General features: G+C 34.2%; 1 protein-coding gene across 1 annotated transcript; it reads right to left on the bottom strand.

The window, feature by feature from the left end:
- Positions 1 to 5,934: 5,934 nt before the first annotated feature.
- LOC132063732 (cytochrome P450 78A3-like) lies at positions 5,935 to 8,762 on the bottom strand. Its single transcript, XM_059456430.1, has 2 exons — positions 7,632 to 8,762; positions 5,935 to 6,801 (listed from the first exon to the last, which is right to left on the bottom strand). Exons 1-2 carry the CDS (start codon positions 8,631 to 8,633, stop codon positions 6,148 to 6,150), a joined length of 1,656 nt encoding a protein of 551 aa, XP_059312413.1. The 5' UTR covers positions 8,634 to 8,762; the 3' UTR covers positions 5,935 to 6,147.
- Positions 8,763 to 21,651: the final 12,889 nt, after the last annotated feature.

The raw sequence follows: 21,651 nt of genomic DNA, 5'->3' as shown, positions 1-21,651 counted from the left end.
AAGAATGATGGCAACATTAAGGGATCGTTTGTTAGGGTGTATTAGGCAGAATAATATTAGTATAAAATTTTAAATATAATATTTGTTGCAAATTTAAGTCTAGTACAATTAATACTAATATTACTTATACTCCCTATTCAGTACTATTCATATACACATTAAATCATGACATTAACAATACCAATACTCTTCTTACACTTACACACCTATTCAGTACTACTTAAAATTATGTAATGCATGTTATTTTTAATACACCAAACTAAACTATTGATAAGAAATATGGCAGCATAACTAATCCCAGGATTGCTAATTCCAACATTACTAATCTGATCCCAGTGTAACTTGTCTTCGAACCAAACGACCCCTAATTTCCAAAGGCAATATCCAGTAGTACATCAGATGGAAACATTTAAAACCAGCCAAGTCATGGTCATTAAAAAGACATTAGTGTCTCTTAATGATCTTTCCAATCAGGCTAAAGAGCATTAGCAGCCATACTATAGTATATGATTTTTGTGCTAGTGGTGGACTTGTCCATCTTCGTGGGAAACAAATAAACAAAACAATGTACATACAACCGAAAATGTTCGACTAGTTGTATTATACATTACTAACAACCATTAATTAACTTAATTTTAATTAGCTTAGGATCTACCAACACCAACAAATAACCATTTTTTGAACTCGTCACCAGTTCATTAACAGCTAATTCCTGACAGTGTCATTGTGTTTGTATATGCCAAGTTGACACAACAATTTGTCATTTGTTGCACGCTTGATCAGGTTTTCAGTGATGTCATTAAGTTTTAATTTTAGTTAACTGTAGAATAGTTCACAAATCCGATCCTTAATCAACTTTAAGATTCCTTGGTCTTTGCTTAGTCATTTGATTCTTTGCCTCGAGAATCATGAGATAATTTGATATTCATATATAATATTCAAACCACAAATGTGAACCAAATAGTTTTATTCAAGTGTGACATATGCTTAAACTTAATTCTTCATATATTGCTTTCTTTAGAAATGTACTCAAAAAAGATATTGATAACCAAAATTGTTAATTGGTGGTCTCAACTCTCAATTATGGTTACCGTATTTGGGTTTTCTTTTTCTTGAAGATTAGCTATAATTGGCTGAATCACTTTAAGTTTTTACATCTCTTTCAATATATTTTTCTTTGTTATCGCAGTTATAATTTAATGCTTGCTTTGTCAAACTCTACACACATCTCCCCAAGATTCCCATTTTTATTTCGAACATCACACAAGATTCCAATCATAATAAACTAGTACATAGCCAGATTGTTAGATTCATTTCTTATTCATTTCTTATAATGTCAAAATATGACAGCGAAGTCTAATTATGTTGAGAAGCTTGATGATGTACTAACTCCAAAACATGACAATTAACCTCAAAGGAGAAGATAGAGCAAGTTCAGCCTATTGACAATTGCTTGAAGAAGATGAAGCAAATCTGGAGATTTTTGTATGCGTGTACCAAAATTTCTTAAGAAAACTTAAGGCCAAGAAAATAAAGAAAACTTTTGAATCCTGTAATTTTAAATTAAAAATGTGTACAATGTATCAAAATGCTATTTGACTCTTGTGGCCTTAGATTTTATGTATGTGAATGTGAGAAAAAATTTTAAACAAAATAAGACAAACAAATTAAAACGGAGGAAATAAGTAAAATCGATAGGCCAAATTGAATATTTTCTTCAACATATATATTTTAGGAGAAATATTAGTCCTTATTTACAAAAATACGATATATTACAAAACCTTCCGAAAAATATATTTTTTATAAAAAATATTTATTTTTTTAAAAAATCTTATTTTTAAAAAATAATTTTTATATATATTTTTTAAATATTAATTTTTTTTTTTTCAACGGCTTAAAAAATTACCTCATATTTCTATGTATGAAAGTTGTATGAAAAGTTTATGTGTAGATATAATTTTCATATACAAAATTTTGAGCGAAAACTTTAAGCCTTGAATATTGTATGAAAATTGTTACAATGTTGTTGTAGTTGTAATTTTAAATTGAAAAAAATGACATGAGCAAGATACAAATTTCATATTGTTTTCTATACACACAATTTTGATTTTTTAAGCCTTGAATGATATACACATTTAAATACATTTTTTATACACTAAATTTTGACAAACTTTTAAGTCTTGAGCGAGATATACACATTTCAGGTAGTATGTTGGGTGCAAAAAAAAATATTAATTTTTTTTAAAAAATAAAAATAAATTAAAAAAAATATTTTTTTAAAAATAAAAATATTTTTTGAAAAAATTTTTTAAACAAAATAATTTTTTTAAAAAACAAATTAAAGCATGTTTTGAGGAAATAAGTAAAATCGATAGGCCAAATTGAATATTTTATTTTGGTTCTCTATGTTTAAGGTAATTTTGACATTGGTTATTGTAGTTGAATATTTTTATTACATTATTAGTTTCTATGATGTGAAGCTGACTGTTTTGCTCTACTGTTATTCAAATAAGAACACTCTAATAAGCACATTATGCTACTTATTTAGTTTTGTTAGTGATTTAAAATTTATTGCCTATAAGAAAATGTTCAAAATTTAAAATAATACATCAAAACTTAAAATAATACAAACTTAAAGTTTCACACATACGTTTGCAAGTATTAATGTGTTAACATTGAGACGAAAAGAAATTGTTTCAAAAATGAAATAATACGTGGCTCGGGGAAATTGATTGGGTAATAGGATCATCATGGTCCGTCACTTGGATCATCAATAAAAGGCCCATGGGATAATGCACAATATGGGTGTGTTCGGTACAGAGGAAAATATTTTTCAATTTTATCACGTTCGTTTGATCAAAAATTTTGAAAAATATTTTAAAAACATTTTCTCAAAATTAGGAAAATGACTTCCCTAATAAAAGTAGGAAACAAGTTCGCGAGTTCATTCAACCAACCACCCAACCCAACCCCAACCACCCCACCCCAACGTACCACCCCATCCCTGCCCCTCCCTCCCCCGCCCAAAAATAAATTTTTTTTGCAAAAAAAGTTTTGACATTATTTTTGGTTTTTTGCACCCCCACCCAGCACCCTACCCCACTCCTCACCCACCACGCCCCACCCCCCACAAAAAAATTATTTGTTTTGAAAAAAAAGGTTTTGACTTTTTTTTTGCACCCTACCCCACGCCCGCACCCCCATAAAAAAAAAAAAATTTGAAAAAAAAAATGTTTTGACTTTTTCTTTGCACCCCACCCCACGCAAAGACCCTACCCCACGCCGCACCCCCACCCCCACCCCTCCCCCACAAAAAAATTAATTTTTTTGAAAAAAAAGGTTTTGACTTTTTTTTTTTGCACCCCACCCCACGCAAAGACCCTACGCCACCCCCCGCACCCACGCACCCCCTCCCACAAAAAAACAAAAAAAAATTTTTTTTTTTGCTCCCCCACCCCACCCAAAGACCCTACCCCCACTCGCACCCCACCCCCCACCCCCCCCCCCCCCCCCCCACACAAAAAAAATTTTTTTTTTGAAAAAAAAGGTTTTGACTTTTTTTTTGCACCCCCACCCCACCCAGCACCCTACCCCACGCCGCACCACCCACCCCTCCCCAAGACAAAAAAATTAATTTTTTTGAAAAAAAAGGTTTTGACTTTTTTTTTGCACCCCGACCCCACCTTGAACACCCTACACCTACTAAGCCCCCCCTCCCCACCCCCCCCGCAAAAAAAATTAATATTTTTGAAAAAAAAAGTTTTGACATTTTTTTTTTGTTTTTTTGCACCCCAATCCTCACCCCACCCCCGCACCCTTTCTCCCCCCCCCCCCCCCCCCCCAAAAAAATTTTTTGAAAAAAAAGTTTTGACATTTGTTTGGTTTTGCACCCACCCCCCCTCAAAAAAAAGAATTGAAAAAAGTTCACAATTAAAAAAAATTAAAACTTTGCGTGGTTAAAAATTAAAACTTTTGGAGGGGGTCATGGTGTATTGGGGGGGCGGGGGGCGTGGGGATGGGTGGTGAAAAGATTTTTTTTTTTTGGGTAGGGGGCGTCTGGGGGTGTAGAAACCCGCAAAAGACAATAAAAAACTTCAAAAAACATTGTTGGGGCTGGGGGGGGGGGTGTTGGTGTGGTATGGGTTCCACGCAAGGGGGTGGGGTGATGGGGATGTGGTCGTGTAGAAAATTCAGAAAAAAATTAAAAACTTCAAAAAAAATGTTGTAGGGGGAGGGTGGGTGGGGGGTAGGGTGCGGGGGAAGGGGTGGTGTATGGGTTACGGGAGTGGTTGGGGGTGGGGGTGTAAAAAATAAAAATAAATAAAAAATAGAGGGGGGTGGGGGTGTAGGGAAGGGGGTGGGGTGGGGGCATAGGGGTGGGTGGGTGGGTGGGAGTGGGGTGTGGGTGCGGGGGTATGGAGTTGGGTTGGAGTTGGTGAGGGTTGGGGGTGGGGTCTGAAAAAACAAAAAAAAAATCAAAGAAATTTTTTTGGAAGGGGGGGCAGGGGCGTAGGTAGGTGCGTGGGAGTGGGGTGTGGGTGGTGTGGGGGTGGGGCGTATGGGGTTGGGTTGGAGTTGGTGAGGCTTGGATGAGTATTTTCCGAAAAACGTTTTCTATCAACCAAACGAACATGAGAAAATAAGTAAAAAATTCACTTATTTTCCACTACTCAAACGAACATGAGAAAACATTTTCCTTGGAAAACATTTTCATCCATACCGAACACACCCTATATGTACAATCAATTTCCCTCAAATACACAAAACAAATGACTCCATTACCACCAAAATATATCACGGAGCGGTAAGTACCTTTTCCTTCTTAATCGGAGATTTCTTGCCTTCTTAACTCAAGGTCTCGATTATGAATCTTGGTAAAGGATGCGCCTTTGATAGAAAATGTTTCATTCTCAGACTGGGATCACTAAATGATATAAAAATTATTTGAGATCTCGAATTTGAAACCTAACTAGAAATAGAATTGTTTTTGATAAAGAATATTTTCCTCAAAATTGAAACCCCGAAGTGGATATTGGAGTGGGAAACCCAAAAAAAAAAAAAAAAAAAAAAACACAGATGGCTCCACATATTTATTCAACGCATACTAAATAATGCACATTTCAAATCCACCAATTATTGTATTATTCCAAACAAGGACGACATATAAAGGACAGAGGGCTATATTTTATAAGTTCTTATATTGTACAACAAATGTTGTAGTGTAAAATGATCATATTCTTCTACAATATATAACGTAGATTCTCATTAACAATTAAAGATAAAACTTGGAGTGCTTGTCATGCTGCTTCTTGTAATGGTGGTATACAATAATAATCTATGTCATTTCGTATTAGCACTGTAGCTGGCATGAATATATTTGTTAGGGAAAAGATTATTTTGCCTAAATAGACATCTGACTTCAATAAGCATCGGACAACACTCGAAGTTTAACATATAAGCTATAGTACGACCGATGATATTTTTGTTAAGATTATAAATATATACTAGAGACTTGAGTAATTACATATTAATGTTTTGATTTAACATTTCACTTCTTCTATGTTTCATGGAGCTAAGATTCAAAATATGGAAGAAACAAGCATTTTCATGACTCTACCATCAATCAATTTCGTTCCATTTAATTCCTCTTTCACGACAAGATATCTTTTCTGCTAAAGGAAATCTTTCTCAATTACATGAGTTCCATTTTCATTTGATCCATACAAAAAAGGTATTTTTTTTTCAATAATATAATTGTCATTTGCTTCAATAGTATTTAGTAAAATGGGAATAAATTTGAAAATACTAGTAACTCTCAAACAAAGTAGTAAAATGAAAGATCCATTATCATAATGAGTTATTAGTTCTAAGCCATCTCTGATGATTAATCAATAATTTGAAGTGTGAACATGAAATGTAGATAAGATATTGGAGTATATCTTATGTGAAACTTATATTTAACTCAAACATATCATTTTGTACATCCATAGTCAATCGAACTTTCTAAATATCAAATACAAATATAAAACAAAACATTAGACATTTATAGAGGTGGGGTTTCAGAGAAATGAAAAAAGAAGTTTAAAAAAAAAAAAAAAAAGCCTCCTATCTTGCAGTGTTGCCTTTTTCTTTTTCATATTCAGGTTTTTAATTGCAATTATTGGGTATCGGTGTTTGGTGAAGAACATGTCTTGGTCTCACCCTAACACTGAGTGGGTTGACCATTTCACAAGAGAGCCTCAGTACCTCAGATAAGTCAACAGGGCCGTTATTATCAATGTGCTCAAAACGGAATTTTTGTAAAAGCGAGGCGACCCAAAACGTGACTGTAGTCAAGCCCAAGTTTTTGCCTGGACAGGTTCTTCTACCTGACCCAAATGGTGCAAGCCTGAGATCAGATCCCAAAACTGAGAAGTCTAGAGACTCTGTACCATTGATGAACCTTTCGGGCTTGAATTCAAGTGGATCCACCCAAACATCTGGATCTCTAGTGATGGCCCACATGTTGACCATGGCAGTGGTCCCACCCGGCACGTGATACCCATCCACCTTTGTATCGGTTATTGCAAGACGAGCCCAAGAGAGTAGTGGGCCTGGAGGATGTAACCTCAGTACTTCCTTTATTACCGCAGGTAGATATGTCATCTTCGATGCATCGAACTCTGTCACGGCTCGTGATCCTCCCACGATCTGATCTACCTCCGTTTGAACCTTTGACTGAACTCGAGGATGAATCACCATCCTTGCTAGTATCCACTCTATTAATACTGCTACAGTATCAGTCCCCCTAAATATCATTTCCTGCAAATACCATAGTACAAAAAGGGTTACGTCAAGTTTTCATTTCCAATTGTCAATTCTTATCTTTAAAACGTGCGTTATGAATTAAAAAAAAGTCAGTGCATTTTTGGTGCTATTTGATTTTATGCCCGCGTGTATGTGCAAGTACGATAAGATAATGATCTCAAATGCAATGATGAAAAGTTTCTACAGCTTATTTTTATTCTTTATAAAGCTACCATTTTATTCGCCATCCTATTTGTTTCTATTATTAATAAAAGGAGTTAAATGAAAAAGAAAAGGCGAGACTAGTTCCACGTAAGAAAGGAGGGAAATATAAAAGTAGTTGCTTTCAGAACAAGTGCCATTGTGCAATCTAAAAACTGACCCTGAATATATTCTACCACAAGCGGGGATGGCATGATCGAATTTTTAAAAACTGTTAAAAAGAAAGAAATTTACGAGAAAACGAAAAGTTCACACAGTCAGTATATATAAAATAGTTTGAATTAGTAAACTACTCCATCAAAATGGTAAACATGGTTGTGAAAAAGGTTTTTAAACCATTGGGGCATAACACGTAAATCCAACTATCCAAGTATATCTTTTATGCTAACATATCACTAAATAACAAGAATCAGCCACAGACAACTTCTGTCGTTAAATAGAAGAAATCCTGCTAATTTTATTTTCTGTTAGCTACACACTATTCGGCGATAGATCAACTATAGATTTCATAGCTAATAGTAGCTATTTTTTTGTAGTGATGCTTGAAAAGAACTAAATGCATAGGGAGAATTGAACTAATTAGTTTTGGTTGTATGATTTTTGTGCTATAACATAATGCTTACCCAGAGTACGGCGATCATATCCGAGTCTGATAATATTTCAGAACCTTGAAGAGAGAGCAACACATGCACAAAGTCACCGTTAACATCACTACCCGATTGAGCCCTATGTTCGTTGATGATCCTGCTAACAAACCTGTTCACTTTAGGTACCAACCTAGAGCACCTAAGCCTTATTTTTTGTGGATCAAATTCAGCTAACCAAGGTAAGTGATCAGCCCAATTAAGCATACCCAAAAGCTCATAACCTTCATCTACCAACTTCCCAAGTTCATCTGTTTCTGCGTTACAAGAATCAAGAATATACTTACGACCAAAAACAGAGCACATCATGTTGTTTAAAGAAGCCAATTTCAGAACATCCCTAACTCGGATTACGTCCCGTTCACCTAATTGGAACATTTTGATCATTTGTTTGGCAATTTGGGCACGTTGGGTTTCTGAGGATTTTATTTGTTTGGGACAGAATAAGTGTGTAGCTGCAATTTTTCTAAGGGTTCGCCAGTAAACCCCATAAGGAGCAAAACCTATTGCTCTGTTGAACATTAGGCTGTAAGCTGATTCTTTTACGGGACGATCAGCGAAAACTGAACTGTTCAATATCTCTTTGGCTATGTCTGGATTACACGTAAAGATAACTCGTGTTTCGCCTAGGCTCAAGGACATGAGACGCTTGGCTTGGCAAGATTGAGCCATCGCTGCTATTTTGCGGTGTGCTAGACCAGCCATGAGGTTCATACTCCCTATAAGAGGAAATCCCCTAGGGCCTGGTATAATACTGTTATTATTATTATTATTATTATTATGAGATGGAGTTGAACTAGGATTTTTCCTCCATTTATATTTTCCCCAAGCAGGGCCACCAGGGTGAGACCAGTAAATGATGTTCATGACTAGCCAGAGTAGAAGAATAAAGAGAACAAAGCATATGGAGTTTATGGAGGTGAAAGATTTGCATTTTGAAGCTAATGCAAAAACCCAAAGGCTTTCTATGTCCGTTCTCATTTTTCTCTCTATTTATTTGCAGTGTGTTCTTGGGAGGAAAATTTTTATATGATGGGCAGAGTATAGTACTGCAAGAGCTAGAAGAGAGCGATACAGAGCAAGAGTGAGAAAGGTGTTTGTATTTGGTTCTGGGGCATTTAAGAAGAGACTTTAGCTTCTTTATATAGGGGAGAAATGGTACATGCTAGGGCATAACTGAGTAAATTCCTTAAAAGGTCACCCAAGTTTTAAAAATTACCTATAAATATAATTTTTATTTTGTTTAGGACTAGAATATCACCTATTTTTCACAAAATAAACTCAACACACAAAACCCTCATCCTCTCCTAGTTGGCATGCCATGTCACATAAATTCTATTTTTAAATAATAAATTTGTTTAACTTATCAAATCTATTTAACTCAACTCAATACAAACCTATTTAACCAATCAACTCATATCTTATACCCATTTAACCTGATTAGAAAATTTCGATTCAAATTACCATGGGTAAAATTGTGACAATAGAAGGGCGTGATTCACCAGCTCATTTTAGCTCAAATTACTAGGAGTGAATTAACAAAACAAGAAATGCATAATCTGCTGTTGATATTGAGGGGTAGAAATTTTGGACTACCTCAGCTATATAACTAGGGATATCAAATTTAACTCAAGTTACAACCAAAAAAAAAAAAAAAAAAAAAAGGAAATGTTAGATAATTAGCATATCAATGTCCAATATCCAAATTGAGCCCCCGACTAATCCGGGTGCACCATATAATAACCATTAAAGGGAAAAATTCTTCCTACCAATTTTTTTTTTTTCATTTTCTTGATTTGAACTCAAGATTTCTGGTTAACGATGGAGGGATCCTATGTATCTCATCATAATTGTTGGTGTTATTCTTCTTGACCTTTTTTTCTTTTCTTATTGGGGACAGATTAGTTAAAAGGAAGTAATTAGTAGCCACTAACCAATTAGTGCAAATTTATAAAAACGTAAAATAGTAAAACATGAAAAAAAGAAATTTCATATGTAAGCATACCATGTTTTTACTTAAGCAAATCCTTTGAATTGCATCATATTTCCTTCTAAAGAAGGAAATACTCGATCATAACTTACTTTCATTTGTGCTAATTAGTTACTAATATGAATAAACTAACTGAAAATAAAGTATACAGACTAAAACAAGAAAACTAGGAGTTAAATGGATTTGAATTAAATTACCATGGATTGGGTTAAGCTCAATGGATTTGATTAGATAAATAAATTTATTATTAAAAAATAAAATTTTAAGGGACATGGCATTTTAACTAGGAGAGAAGGAGAGTTTTGTGTGTTAGTATATTTTGAGGAAAATAGTGATAGTTAGAGTATGTTTTGAGGAAAATAGTGATAGCTGAGTGATATTCTAGTCCTAAATGAAACAAAAGTGATATTTGTAGGCAATTCTCAATACATGGGTGACCTTTTAGGGAATTTACTCAGAATAATTAGGACGTATTACACGAACCATTCGATTACTCCCTCGTTACGATTTACGCTGTTTGGCTGATTACTAAATCTAAGAAACAAAAAAATCACTTTCGAATTTTGTAGTTTTAAATAAATTACTATGTAATATTTATGGTATTATAAATCATCTTATTAAATAAAAAATAAAAAATTATGTCACTTCAATTGAAACGGGAAGTACTAATTTTACTCTGCAGTACATTTTAGCGCATAATAGTTTTCTGTAGTACATATTAGCGCATAATAGTTTAATTTTCTGTTGACGTGCGATTATTAAAACTAAACAGAAACAATTATCCGAATTAGTTTTAAAAAGCTGTATGTTGACACGGTTGGATTGACATACGATTGCATGACGTAAGTAAAAAGAGCAAGACACGAAGGCGCGTGAGGCACGCTCCAATAACAGTAGATTGCGTGCTACCCTTCTAAACAGGATTAATTAAATAGTGATGGTACGGGAAACCACCATCCAAACAGGGGTTAATAAAGTTAACAGTTATTGGGGGACTTGGGAATAATTATGTATATGGGTCAATCTCCTCATGAGGTCACCCTGTGTCTGCACTATGCAGTGATCCATAAACCCCTCCAATTTTTTAAATCTAATTTCTGTGTTACTTTCTTGGATATTTAACGAAAGTATTTCTGATTTGTGCGGCCTCTTAATCTTAATCAAATGATTGGGAGCTTAATTTGTTAGTACCAAATTAGTCTATTCCACGAGCTTTTGATTGACTAATTTTCAATTCCAATTCCATCATTTGGTTATTATTAGGGTTGAAGCTACTTAATTGTGTGATTTGGATTTGTTGGAGCGCATCACACTGCATATCAACAAGTGCAGTTACACAGATCCAGTTGATTAGTATAGCAACCACGGTATAACTAATCGGTTCTGTCTATTTAATTGTTGCAAACTTCAGATAAATGATTATCTAATATTTGTTAATTTTCGAAGCAACTTCGTCGGACTTGGTATGTTTGTTATAACGGCATACAACAATGGAAGTAGCTAGAGATCAGTTATTTAAAGAAATAAAATAGCTTGGGCTGAAGCATAAAGAAAAAATTCAATCCGAAAGCATACTGATAGACGTGCTAGCATATTTGCGGGATATACCATTCACAATTGTGTGACGAATCCGCAAAGCAATTATAATGTGATTATATTTTCAGTCCGATTGTGTGTTTCACTTTTTAATCTTAATAAATACTCCCTCTGTTTCAATTTATGTGAACCTATTTCCTTTTTAGTCCGTGCCAAAATAAATGACCTCTTTCCTAATTTGAAAACAAATTCACTTTATGAATGATTACGCCCACACAAATATTGAAATTTATTTTTGAAACATTTTGAGCTAAAAAAAAGATCTTTCCTCTTTCTTAAACGTAAAGCCGTCAAGTCAAATGGGTTCGCATAAATTAAAACTGAGGGAGTATGTTATTTTGATGTTGAGTTTTTTTTTTTTTTTTTAATTATCAAATTAACCTATTAACAATGTTGTTGTTTTCTAAAACTAAAATAAAGTAAAATTACTATTCCTTCTATCAGAATTTAATAGGCGGTGTTTAATTGGATGCACAGTTAGTTTTAAAAAAATTGAAATGGTCCAGACACAAGAATAATACTCGAAAAATATCGTCTAGCCCAATCACTTGCTATTTTTCAGTAATTTGGTCAATGTTTAAGAAATGGAACATATAGATAGGGCTAGTAAAATTCAGTACGTACTCCACAGTACATACAATAATTGTAGTGTTTATAATCAGGAGGAGGAAGGAAGAGAGCGCGTGAAACGGTGGGCAGCAGCATCTGGTGGGATAATCAACTTGGAGCAGACGAGCAGTAAAGTATGAGAAGACAAGAAAGACCAAACTCCAAAGGATGTGTGGGTGTTTATTGTGGGGTGAAGTTGTCGGGGCATTATATCACGAAAGCACATGAACATGAAACCCCCAGCCAAAGCGAGGCTCATTTCGTCATATACATGCAGGTAAACAGATGTTTGCAGTCGTGCATTTAGTGGCTGGCTCGCAGACACTGCCCATATATATATATATCTATATAAGATATCAAGCTGGAGCTCCGATCGAGGCACACAGCACAGGTATTATCAATGTTGTGTACTGGTGCTAGTGTTTGCTTGGTGTTGGTGGGCCGAATATGTACAAAATAACCTCTCCTCCTTACTCTCCCCTGAGCCATCGGTGTTGCAATGCCACGTTCCAGTTTAAACATGCAAACTTTTCCAACTTTACCCTTATCCGACAAGATGGTGACAACTCCTTCTCCCCCGTTTTCCCAAGCTTCTGGCGGTTATGACTACTTATTTTTACACGCGTTACGTTAGTAGAGCAACCTTTGATAGCACTCCTTCACTCTTTTCTCAGTGTTGTCCTTCATTATTTCATTGCATTTACTTCCACCATATGCTTGTGTGTGTATAAATGTCCTGGCCTGGTGCCTACTAGCAATGATAGTTATCCTCAGATGCCTCGGAAATTGGTGTCCTAATTTAATTTTATGAACTAGGATGTTCAAGGCAAAGAAATTACGGTGAGGTTACGTTTAGCCGTAGCACCTTACACTATGAATCTGTTTTTATTTAGTACAAGTCTCTATTATATAATCCCGTAAAAGGCAACATCTCAATTCTCACACTAACGGATCATATTCTAGTAGAGTATATACTAACTTGTTTAGATTTACCTTATTGTGTGGTGCTAAATGAATTTTCTGCTAACGTTGAGACAAACATGTGTTATTAGACATTTAACGGCGATGTATATGGTGGATTCATGGAAGTATAGTTGGGAAGTTATATGACTGCGAGCACAAAAGGGGCCCACCCCGTAAAGCAAACGTTACTTCAGGCCTACATATGTTAGGATTTGGCGAACGGTGTTGATTCCCGTCATAGATTGAAAAGCCCTGTCCATTGATATTGGCAGCGTCACAGGGAAGCTGAACTAATGGGACCTACCCTTTTTCAGACGAATGACTAAAGTTAAAAAAAAAAAAAATGGAACACATTATTTCCTGGTTAAGAAACCAAAGAGATTTAATATCCTCTCAAGTAGGGAGTAAATGAGTAATTACGATATCATCACTAGACTAAGGTTGATATTTGTCTACAAGCTAAGATTAGGGAGTATGTGAGCTTGAGGCCTTTCTCGCGCTTACCGCTTCTCTTGTGCCAATAGAAAAGTTAATGTAATAAATTTTCATTAAAAGAACTTTGAGTTTAAATTTTATATACTAATAATATAAAATTTACGTATTGTTATATTAAAGATAACTTAATATACAAGAGGGGGTGGATTTTGTATGTTCGATTTTTCGATTTATTAAAGAATCAAGGTCTTCAACAAAAACTACAAATACAAGTACACTAGAAACAATAAACATAAAACACAATGATTTGACATGAAAAAACCCTTCTTGCTCAAAGAAGTAAAAATCACGATATACAACATGTAGGATTTGACTCAAAACTCTACAGCTTCCTAGAGAAATTTAAAGTTACAACTCGATAACATAAGGAACTAAACTCTAGTACCTTATCTCCCACAATACTCAAATACAACAACTACTTTCAAATACTATAAACTCTAATATAGAAAGCACTGCAACTTCAATAAAATAGTCTACCTAAACCAAATTACTTAATAGCAAAGTAGGGTACAACTCGAGAACAAAGAATCATAGACTCAATAACTAAGAACTAGACAAAAACTTATCCAATCAGGTTTTTCAGTTCAGAAGCTTTGACTCACCAATAATTATTTCTTGAGACTAAATCTCGATATATCTGTGTACAATAGTGTAAGTCTTCAATATTGTCAATCGAGTCCTTGTCCAGTTCTAACTCATAACCCTAGAATGATTTGATTGCCTCCTGAGGAAAACAAATTCTAAATGGATTTTGAGTATTTCCTTAATATACTACTTCGCATGTTTTGTTCTTATTTATGCAGGTATTACATAATTAATGTGTTCTTGTTGATCATGAATTCTCTTAATTAATATTCTGTTTTCAGCCCATGAAATAAGATCTTCTGGAATCCACCTTGCATAAGGAATCAATTTTCAGCCTGTAATCAAACAGTCTTATGAGGAACTGATTCTCTCGATATCTGGTCTAATTTTTTTGATATTTTTTTGTACACCTATGATCATATTTCATTAGCACAACCAATATCTTTAGAATTTCAAGGGACCTGATTAGTTCAATTACTATTTGTTCATCATCAAAATTCAATTTCAGCTCTGGTCAACACTTACACCTTTAGATTGCTTATAATTAATGTAATTATATATAAACTTTAGTATAAAAAATTAATGAATAATTTGATAGATATGATAACTAACATTTAAATAGATTGTGAGATCGGGTAAAAAGAATTTATGCACGGAATATATATATATATGTATATACTTATGGAGATGTCTAACTTGTAAAGAGTTGACTTGTGTTGATCAATTATCGCCAGTGTGCCAGAAGAGAAATCCTCAATTTAATTCTGAAAACCCAAATGTGTACACGACATTTATGTCCCCTGATGCTGGGAAACATGAATTGCTAAATCAAGAAAATGATATCCACTAAGAAGAGTAAAATTTAGCACTACAAGCCCCATTAGCGCTTACTCATTATTATGAATTAAACATTAAAATAAGTGATAGCTAAAGGAGTCGACGGCCTGAGATATGGACTTGTTGGGTTATAAATAATTTAAAAGCAAAATTATGAAAATCATGGAGTATTAAAAGGTAAAGCAGGAAAAAATAATATTTGACTCCCGCCAGAAGGGCATATATATATGTGACAGTGTCATCAACAAAATCTCCTGGTTAATCCAATGAATTCGGTTGCAAATCTTAGAGGTGTTTATCATAGATATGATTCTTCCTTTATTCAAATAAAATACTGTGATTTAATCATCATGACTAACTATTAAAATGGTTTGTTTACAAGCAAGGAATTTAAATAGCATCCACGTCATTTCATAGCTTCTATAGTATATATATATACTTTCATATTTCGGGGGGAATTTCCTGGAGACTGTTCATGAATAGCTACTTAAACTTGCACCAAATATTAATTAGTACTATCTACTTAATAGGAGTATAAGATTTTGTGCAGATATTGTAGTACTTGTACTGCACACCAGACCAGAAAGGCCCTAATTAAGTGTATGATTGTTTGCAATTAGTGGTCCTTCCTTTTTCAGATGGTTATTTCGTACAATTTTTAAATCTTAATAATCTTCTTTACAGTATTTATTCATGTAACTCTTTCTTGCTTTATTGGTCACTTCCGCATATTACATTTACAATATACTTAAGATAATAAAAGGCCAAACCCATCGACAAACACTGCGTCGCTCACTCTTTCACTCGGGAAAGACCTAAGTCCTTGTTCCATTTAGACACTTCAGGTGGGCCATTCCTATTCCACTTAGATACTTTTTGCACCGTTATCGAAGCAAAACTAACACCAGTCATCTCCTATGTGGATTAAGTGGCCAATTAAATTGTGTCAGCTCATTTAAATTGTGTCAACTCAATTAAATTGTGCCAACTCATTTTAATTATAAATTCACTAATTTGTAAATTCGTGGAGTTTTGACCATTAAAAATTAGGGCTTTTAATTTTGGTTGGATGTGCAATGAGGTGGCGCCCCTTGGGTGTTGGTTTGCTCGATAACGGTGCAAAAAGTGTCTAAGTGAATAGGAATGACCACTCCAAGTGTCTAAATGGAACAAGGGTGACTTTAGGTGCTCAAGTGAAAGAAGTGGACGACCACAGGTGTCTGTCGATGGGTTTGGCCTAGCAAGTCATTACCATCATCAAAACATCAACTTACAAAGTATTACTACTAGTACTAGTGTACTTATATGCAAGTACTAGCACTAAAATTGTATATCCAATAAGAAAAAGAATTTAAAAAAAAAAAGGAAAATATAAGGAAGTGTACTAACACCTGTGATGGAACACATATTTGGCTTCACATTCAAAATAGAAACTTGAGAAAAGGAAAGAAATTGAAGTGAAAGAATCTTCCTTAAGAAAGAATATAAAAATTCATTATACGCGATGTAATTTCCACCAATTCTCATTTCCCCTTTGAAAACTAGAGAGAGTAACATTTCTCCTCAATTACACCTAATTTCGTGCTGATTAAATATATTTGGCCAAACAAATAAGTCACGCTACCATATGATTACATTTAAATTCAATCACAACTTTACAAAATAGCCTTCCAACCAAGCACTATGAGAAGTTTTTTAATTTTTGATAAAGATAGAGGAAGAAACTTCATATGAGTAATTATAAGCTATGTCCAACGTCTCCAAATCAAACTCCTAAGTTCCACCTATACAATTTATTTAAGGTAATGCCTAACAGAGAGAACAAAACTAAAACCACAAGTAACACTAATTATTCTAGAACGTGCTAGCGAAGTTATATTTGTTCCATGTGTATATATGATAATACGAAGGGTGAACCGCGTAAACCTATTATGTTGTTGCTTTGGGATCAAAAGCAAATGAGGAGGTGTACATGGACTTTTGATATCTATCATCAGCCTCTAAAGTTGGTGTATACTACTATTCATTATAAAAAATTAAAAAAAAAAAAAAAAAAAAAAAAAAAAGAGCGCAACCACATGGGGTCAAAAGAACCTTAAACACGGATTAAGATTACCTTAATCTTGCAAAGTATGAGTAGTGCATGATTGCAAATAACAAACTTTTCCTTCTTTGAGTGCGCAAGCTGTTTTTGTTGCCTAACCCACTTCACTATTAGTCAATCGAATTAAACCACCATATAGGATTCGAAACGTAGTCTTGGAATTCCCTCCTTGACCCTTTTTTTAGGTGCTTAATTAGTTAAAATTATATTTAGCTTTGAATTGGATGATATGTTTGAAGAATATATGCAGATTCACTTCCGAGGTCCTTTTTTTTTTCTTTTCTTTATGCTTTTTTAGTTCAACTATTTAATCAAAATCTTTTGTTGGTTCTCTGCGTTTGCGCAAGTTGTAATTGGATGGAGCTACATTTGCCACTAAATTATGATTTAACTAAAATAGCGCAACAAGTAGGAGTTCTCTACAAAAGCAGCATTTTGGGTCCTACTCTTACCAGCCACTTAGATTTTGGATGATTCTGGAAACCAAAATCTTTCCGCTTTGGGGAACCTTTGATTTCCATATATACCTCCATCCATATATGATTATATATAGTGGCCGAGCCACGAACTTTTTATTAAGGGGATTCAAATTATAATGAAATAAATACGCGAAGGAGTCAATGGGAATTAATATCTACTACTATAGTATATAAAAACTAGTTTAATTTTATTTATACAGTATAATTTTTTGATAATTAGAGGTTCGGATGATTGAAAATCTCGTGCCTCTAACTGATTGTATGGTCTTCGCATCCACACTAGTCATTACCCAGAATATTATATAATGGGTCAAATTATAAAATACATTCGCAAGTTGTTGGATGATTATCACTGAATCTGCATGCATTGTGGTTTACCAAGTGGTATGAATGCTAAAAGCTAATCCAGCTACAATATTTGGACAGTACCTCACTGATTAAGCATCCATGCACTTTCTGCTTGATTAATTCTTTATCTTCAACTTTATTAGGAGATCAGCATCGCTCAAATCGGATCTTTAATTTCCTTATATATCAGTAAAAGGAAAATTGTCTCAGAAGGCTTTAAAAGACAGTTTTTTTTTTTTTTTTTTTTTTTTCAAATTGTCTTATTTTATATTTGCGCTTAATTGATACTGGAAAATTCATACAAAATGTGGAATAAGAATTAAGAAACAACTCGTACTGATTATCTCTTTACATTTCAGTTTGAGATTGGAGGCAGATTCCACTTAAATTAAGTCATTTGGCGTCATCCAACCCTAGGATTTCAGAAATATGCGATTAAAACAAAGTGCTATCTATTGGGGTAGGGTTTTGTATTCTCTGCTGCTAATTGTTGGATTTGATTCGAGAACTAATGATTGTTTTCATGATCAAATCCTTAATTATATCCAACCATACGTTGCCTTTAATTAACGCTTAATTATAGCTTAGCTAGAGCCTAGAGGTTATCTCATTCTCTTTTACGTTTTCACATATGTTATATAATGATCAGTACGTTTCGAGAATTAATATTATACTGCAAAGATTTTTTATAAGGCGATTAATAATGACAAAAATTATTATATCGTAATCATTAAGAATATAGTTATACAATTATAATTACTAATTTTAATAGAATATTTTTATCTTTAAATAATGTAATCCCGCATAGTTAGTAGACGTAATCTTATTTCACATTTCATATCGCATAAAATAATTTATAGATTCTCACATTAGTACACATATGTTATATTTAATATCGTCAACTAAATCATGACAATAACTTTTTTTCCTTATGCGGCCAATCTTTTGCGGATTTATGTTGGGATTAATTGTTTCAATACCACAAGGAAAAGATCCTTAGAAGTTAATAAAATTATGTGTATTACTACTAATTCGAGTCAATATCTAGATTGACGGAAACAACTTATTACGCCTGGTTTTACACAAACCTAATTAAGCAATATATGATTTGTCTCTTTATACAAACTTGGTTTTGATAAATACCGGGTATGAAGATATCTTAGGAAACTCAGTCCTAGGTGAGATTCATCTAGTCAGATTCTATAAGTTAATTAGTTCCCCTATAAACTTCTCCATTTCAACGCACGAAAATGAATTAACGTGCTCCGCCACCCCTAAAGAGAAAAGTACTAATCGTCTGTTATGAACGGTGCTGAGATTTTATGAAAATAATAAGATAAGCCTTTAATTAATGACAATAACAGAAAATAAATGGTTCGATTAATTTAATAAGACATACGTCCACGCCGGAGAAGAGCAATCAACTGAATCACGTGTTAAGTAACTTAGTGTCCAAATTCAAACTAAACAGTCATTTTGGTTGACTAATAGTACTATTTAATCAGAAGCAAAGGAGAAGGAAGTTTGGTGCGCCAGTAAAGTGCAACGAAGACCAGCTAAAATTAAAGATGCTTGTCGGGTATATCTTGCACTACTTTGTGTTATGATCCATTGAAACTTGTTTGCCTAACAAGAACAAAATGCTTCTTTTCTTTTGTGTTCTTAATTAAGGACATAATTCATGTGTTAGTACATATATATAGACAAGGAAGTATGTTAGGTCATTACTAGGTGGTGTGGATGATTTTTTGGTCGCATAGACTGAGGAGTCGACTAATTACTAATTAATAAAAACAAATTTAGGTGTTCAACTTTAATTGGGTAAGAGACTTGTAAAACTTAAATTAATGAATCCCCAAATACAAGTTGGTTAGGCTGTTAAAAGTCTTGATGACTGGGAACATGTAAGGGTAGGTCAGCCGCAGTGGCATCTTTTCCTTCATTTTCTGATGCACGATATAATATTCTAAGTCTGAAAACTAAATAAAATATTTAATGTGTACCTTGTTCTTAATATTTCCAAGCAAGTGGTTTCTGTCTAATATTAGTATGTTCCAGTTTTTTCCTTTTCCCATAAAATAAGGTGTTATTTATAAATGGCACGAACTAAAATGCCGCTTGTCAAAGGTTGTCGACATCATACGTGCCTCGACAAACCATTTTTTTCCTCAACAAACAATTAGTAAAAGTTTATTTCATTTTATTTAAAAGAATCAGATTTGCAGGTAGGCCTTCTTGTCGTTCACCCTACCCTTGAAAATGAATTTACAATTTTTTTCGGTGATTGTCTTTTTTTCCTTCACTTTTCGGTGTATCTTTTTCTCTCTTTTTTTTGGTTATTCGGTGCATCATCTCTATGCTATTGTTTTCCACCCTTACTACTTATCCTAACAACGGAAAACGAAAAAGAACATAAAAATCCAACTTTTTTTTTCTTTTTCCACAGTGTGAAACATTAAAAAAATGAAAATTTCACTAACATTAAATGACTGGGAAAATATGAAACTTGGAATTTCCTTAGAGAACCTATAAATGGTTGTCATCCTGATATCCCGGAGCCAACGGAATTGAGAAAGGAAAATTTAATAATCAATACGAAAAGAGATCAATGTTAGAAATTCTCTATTTAGTGGAATCACATATTTAATATAATTGTACATAAATATGCTATCAATTAAAGACGCTCATTTTTCTAATCTAATAAATTCTTATTTCTATGGGCTATATGCGAATCTTATGTTATAAGGTATTGATTTTATATGCGTAGAAACCTAATTAACTCTAATGATTTACTTATGATCCTGTATGTATTGTTTAAAGTTTTCCATCAATCCATGACTAATAGGAAAATTTCAAAATCTGCTGATCCACGCTGTAAAAGATTTTCGATGCATCGTGGTGTCTTTTTATACGGTGAAATACGATATTTGAAATAATAATTATGTAAATATATTTTGTTTTTGTTAGAAAGGTTCTCCAAATTACTAGTACTTTCATGTTGGACATGGAACTCAACTTTTCCTTCTAATGTGATCAAGAGAGACACGTGGTGGATCTAAATTCCGACAGCGTAGCAGTTAAGGTGGGAAAACTTTACAACTGAACAAATACTAACTATACATATATAATAAAAGAGCATATCTGTGAATTAGTGGTCAAAAACAATGATTGATATATGCTACTCTAGTCATAAGTGTATACGGGGAAAACCGGACATAACGTAAACCAATGAAGTGAGGGCCGAGGCAAGGAAGATGGGAACGTGCCTGATGACATTCGAGCTGAACCGGAGGAGCGCTTATACCGGAGCTGAACCGGAGGAGCGCTTATACCAGAGCTGAGCAAGGGTGCCATTCGGTCCGTATGGTCGTCGGACCGGTATAACCATTGGTCCGGGTGGTCGTTGGTCCGGTACAGCCGTTGCACGTGAGCCGCGCGTCAGTAGTGTCCTGTCATGGTCAGCTACCAACCGTGTGTCGCACGGCGCGTCGGGCCTAATCCCACCAAATCCGTTCGGGTCCGTCCTTGTTGTTATTATTTTATTCGGCTCATTACATCAGACAGAGGATGCGACTTATAAATATTGGACATCCCCCTCCTGGGGGTTGGCCGTCCTTTATATTTCAAGAACATTTGTAAGAAAAGCATACGAGATATTTACTCTCCTTTTCGTTATTCGACGAAGGCCGTTTTTCTCTCAAGAATTATTGCTAATCATATGATACATTACCACAAACGTCTACATTTTTGGCTGCTTCATTCGAGAGCCTTCCGATCTCTATTTCCTTTATCTAACATACGTCAAGAACAAAGCATATCTATATCCACTTACAAATTCAATTGATTATCCAATTTAAAATTAACGGTTTAGGCGCCAGCAGTGTTAGGATAATAGTTCTTGTCTTGATTAAAACAAACTCATTTAACCGTAACCCGTTCGTTTCAAAAAAAAAATCTTGGGGGGGCGTCGGGGAAGGTCACTTCAAAAAATTG

This window comes from Lycium ferocissimum, chromosome 7, assembly GCF_029784015.1.
Source record: "Lycium ferocissimum isolate CSIRO_LF1 chromosome 7, AGI_CSIRO_Lferr_CH_V1, whole genome shotgun sequence".
NCBI classification, from domain to species: Eukaryota; Viridiplantae; Streptophyta; class Magnoliopsida; order Solanales; family Solanaceae; genus Lycium; species Lycium ferocissimum.
Note: the sequence above shows the minus strand (reverse complement) of the source record. Positions and strands in the feature narration are given on the sequence as shown.

Coding starts and splice junctions, on each gene's coding strand:
- LOC132063732 (XM_059456430.1), bottom strand. CDS start 8,633: ATGAGAACGGACATAGAAAGCCTTTGGGTTTTTGCATTAGCTTCAAAA. Junction 6,802..7,631: donor ATATGATCGCCGTACTCTGG/GTAAGCATTATG, acceptor TGGTATTTGCAG/GAAATGATATTTAGGGGGAC.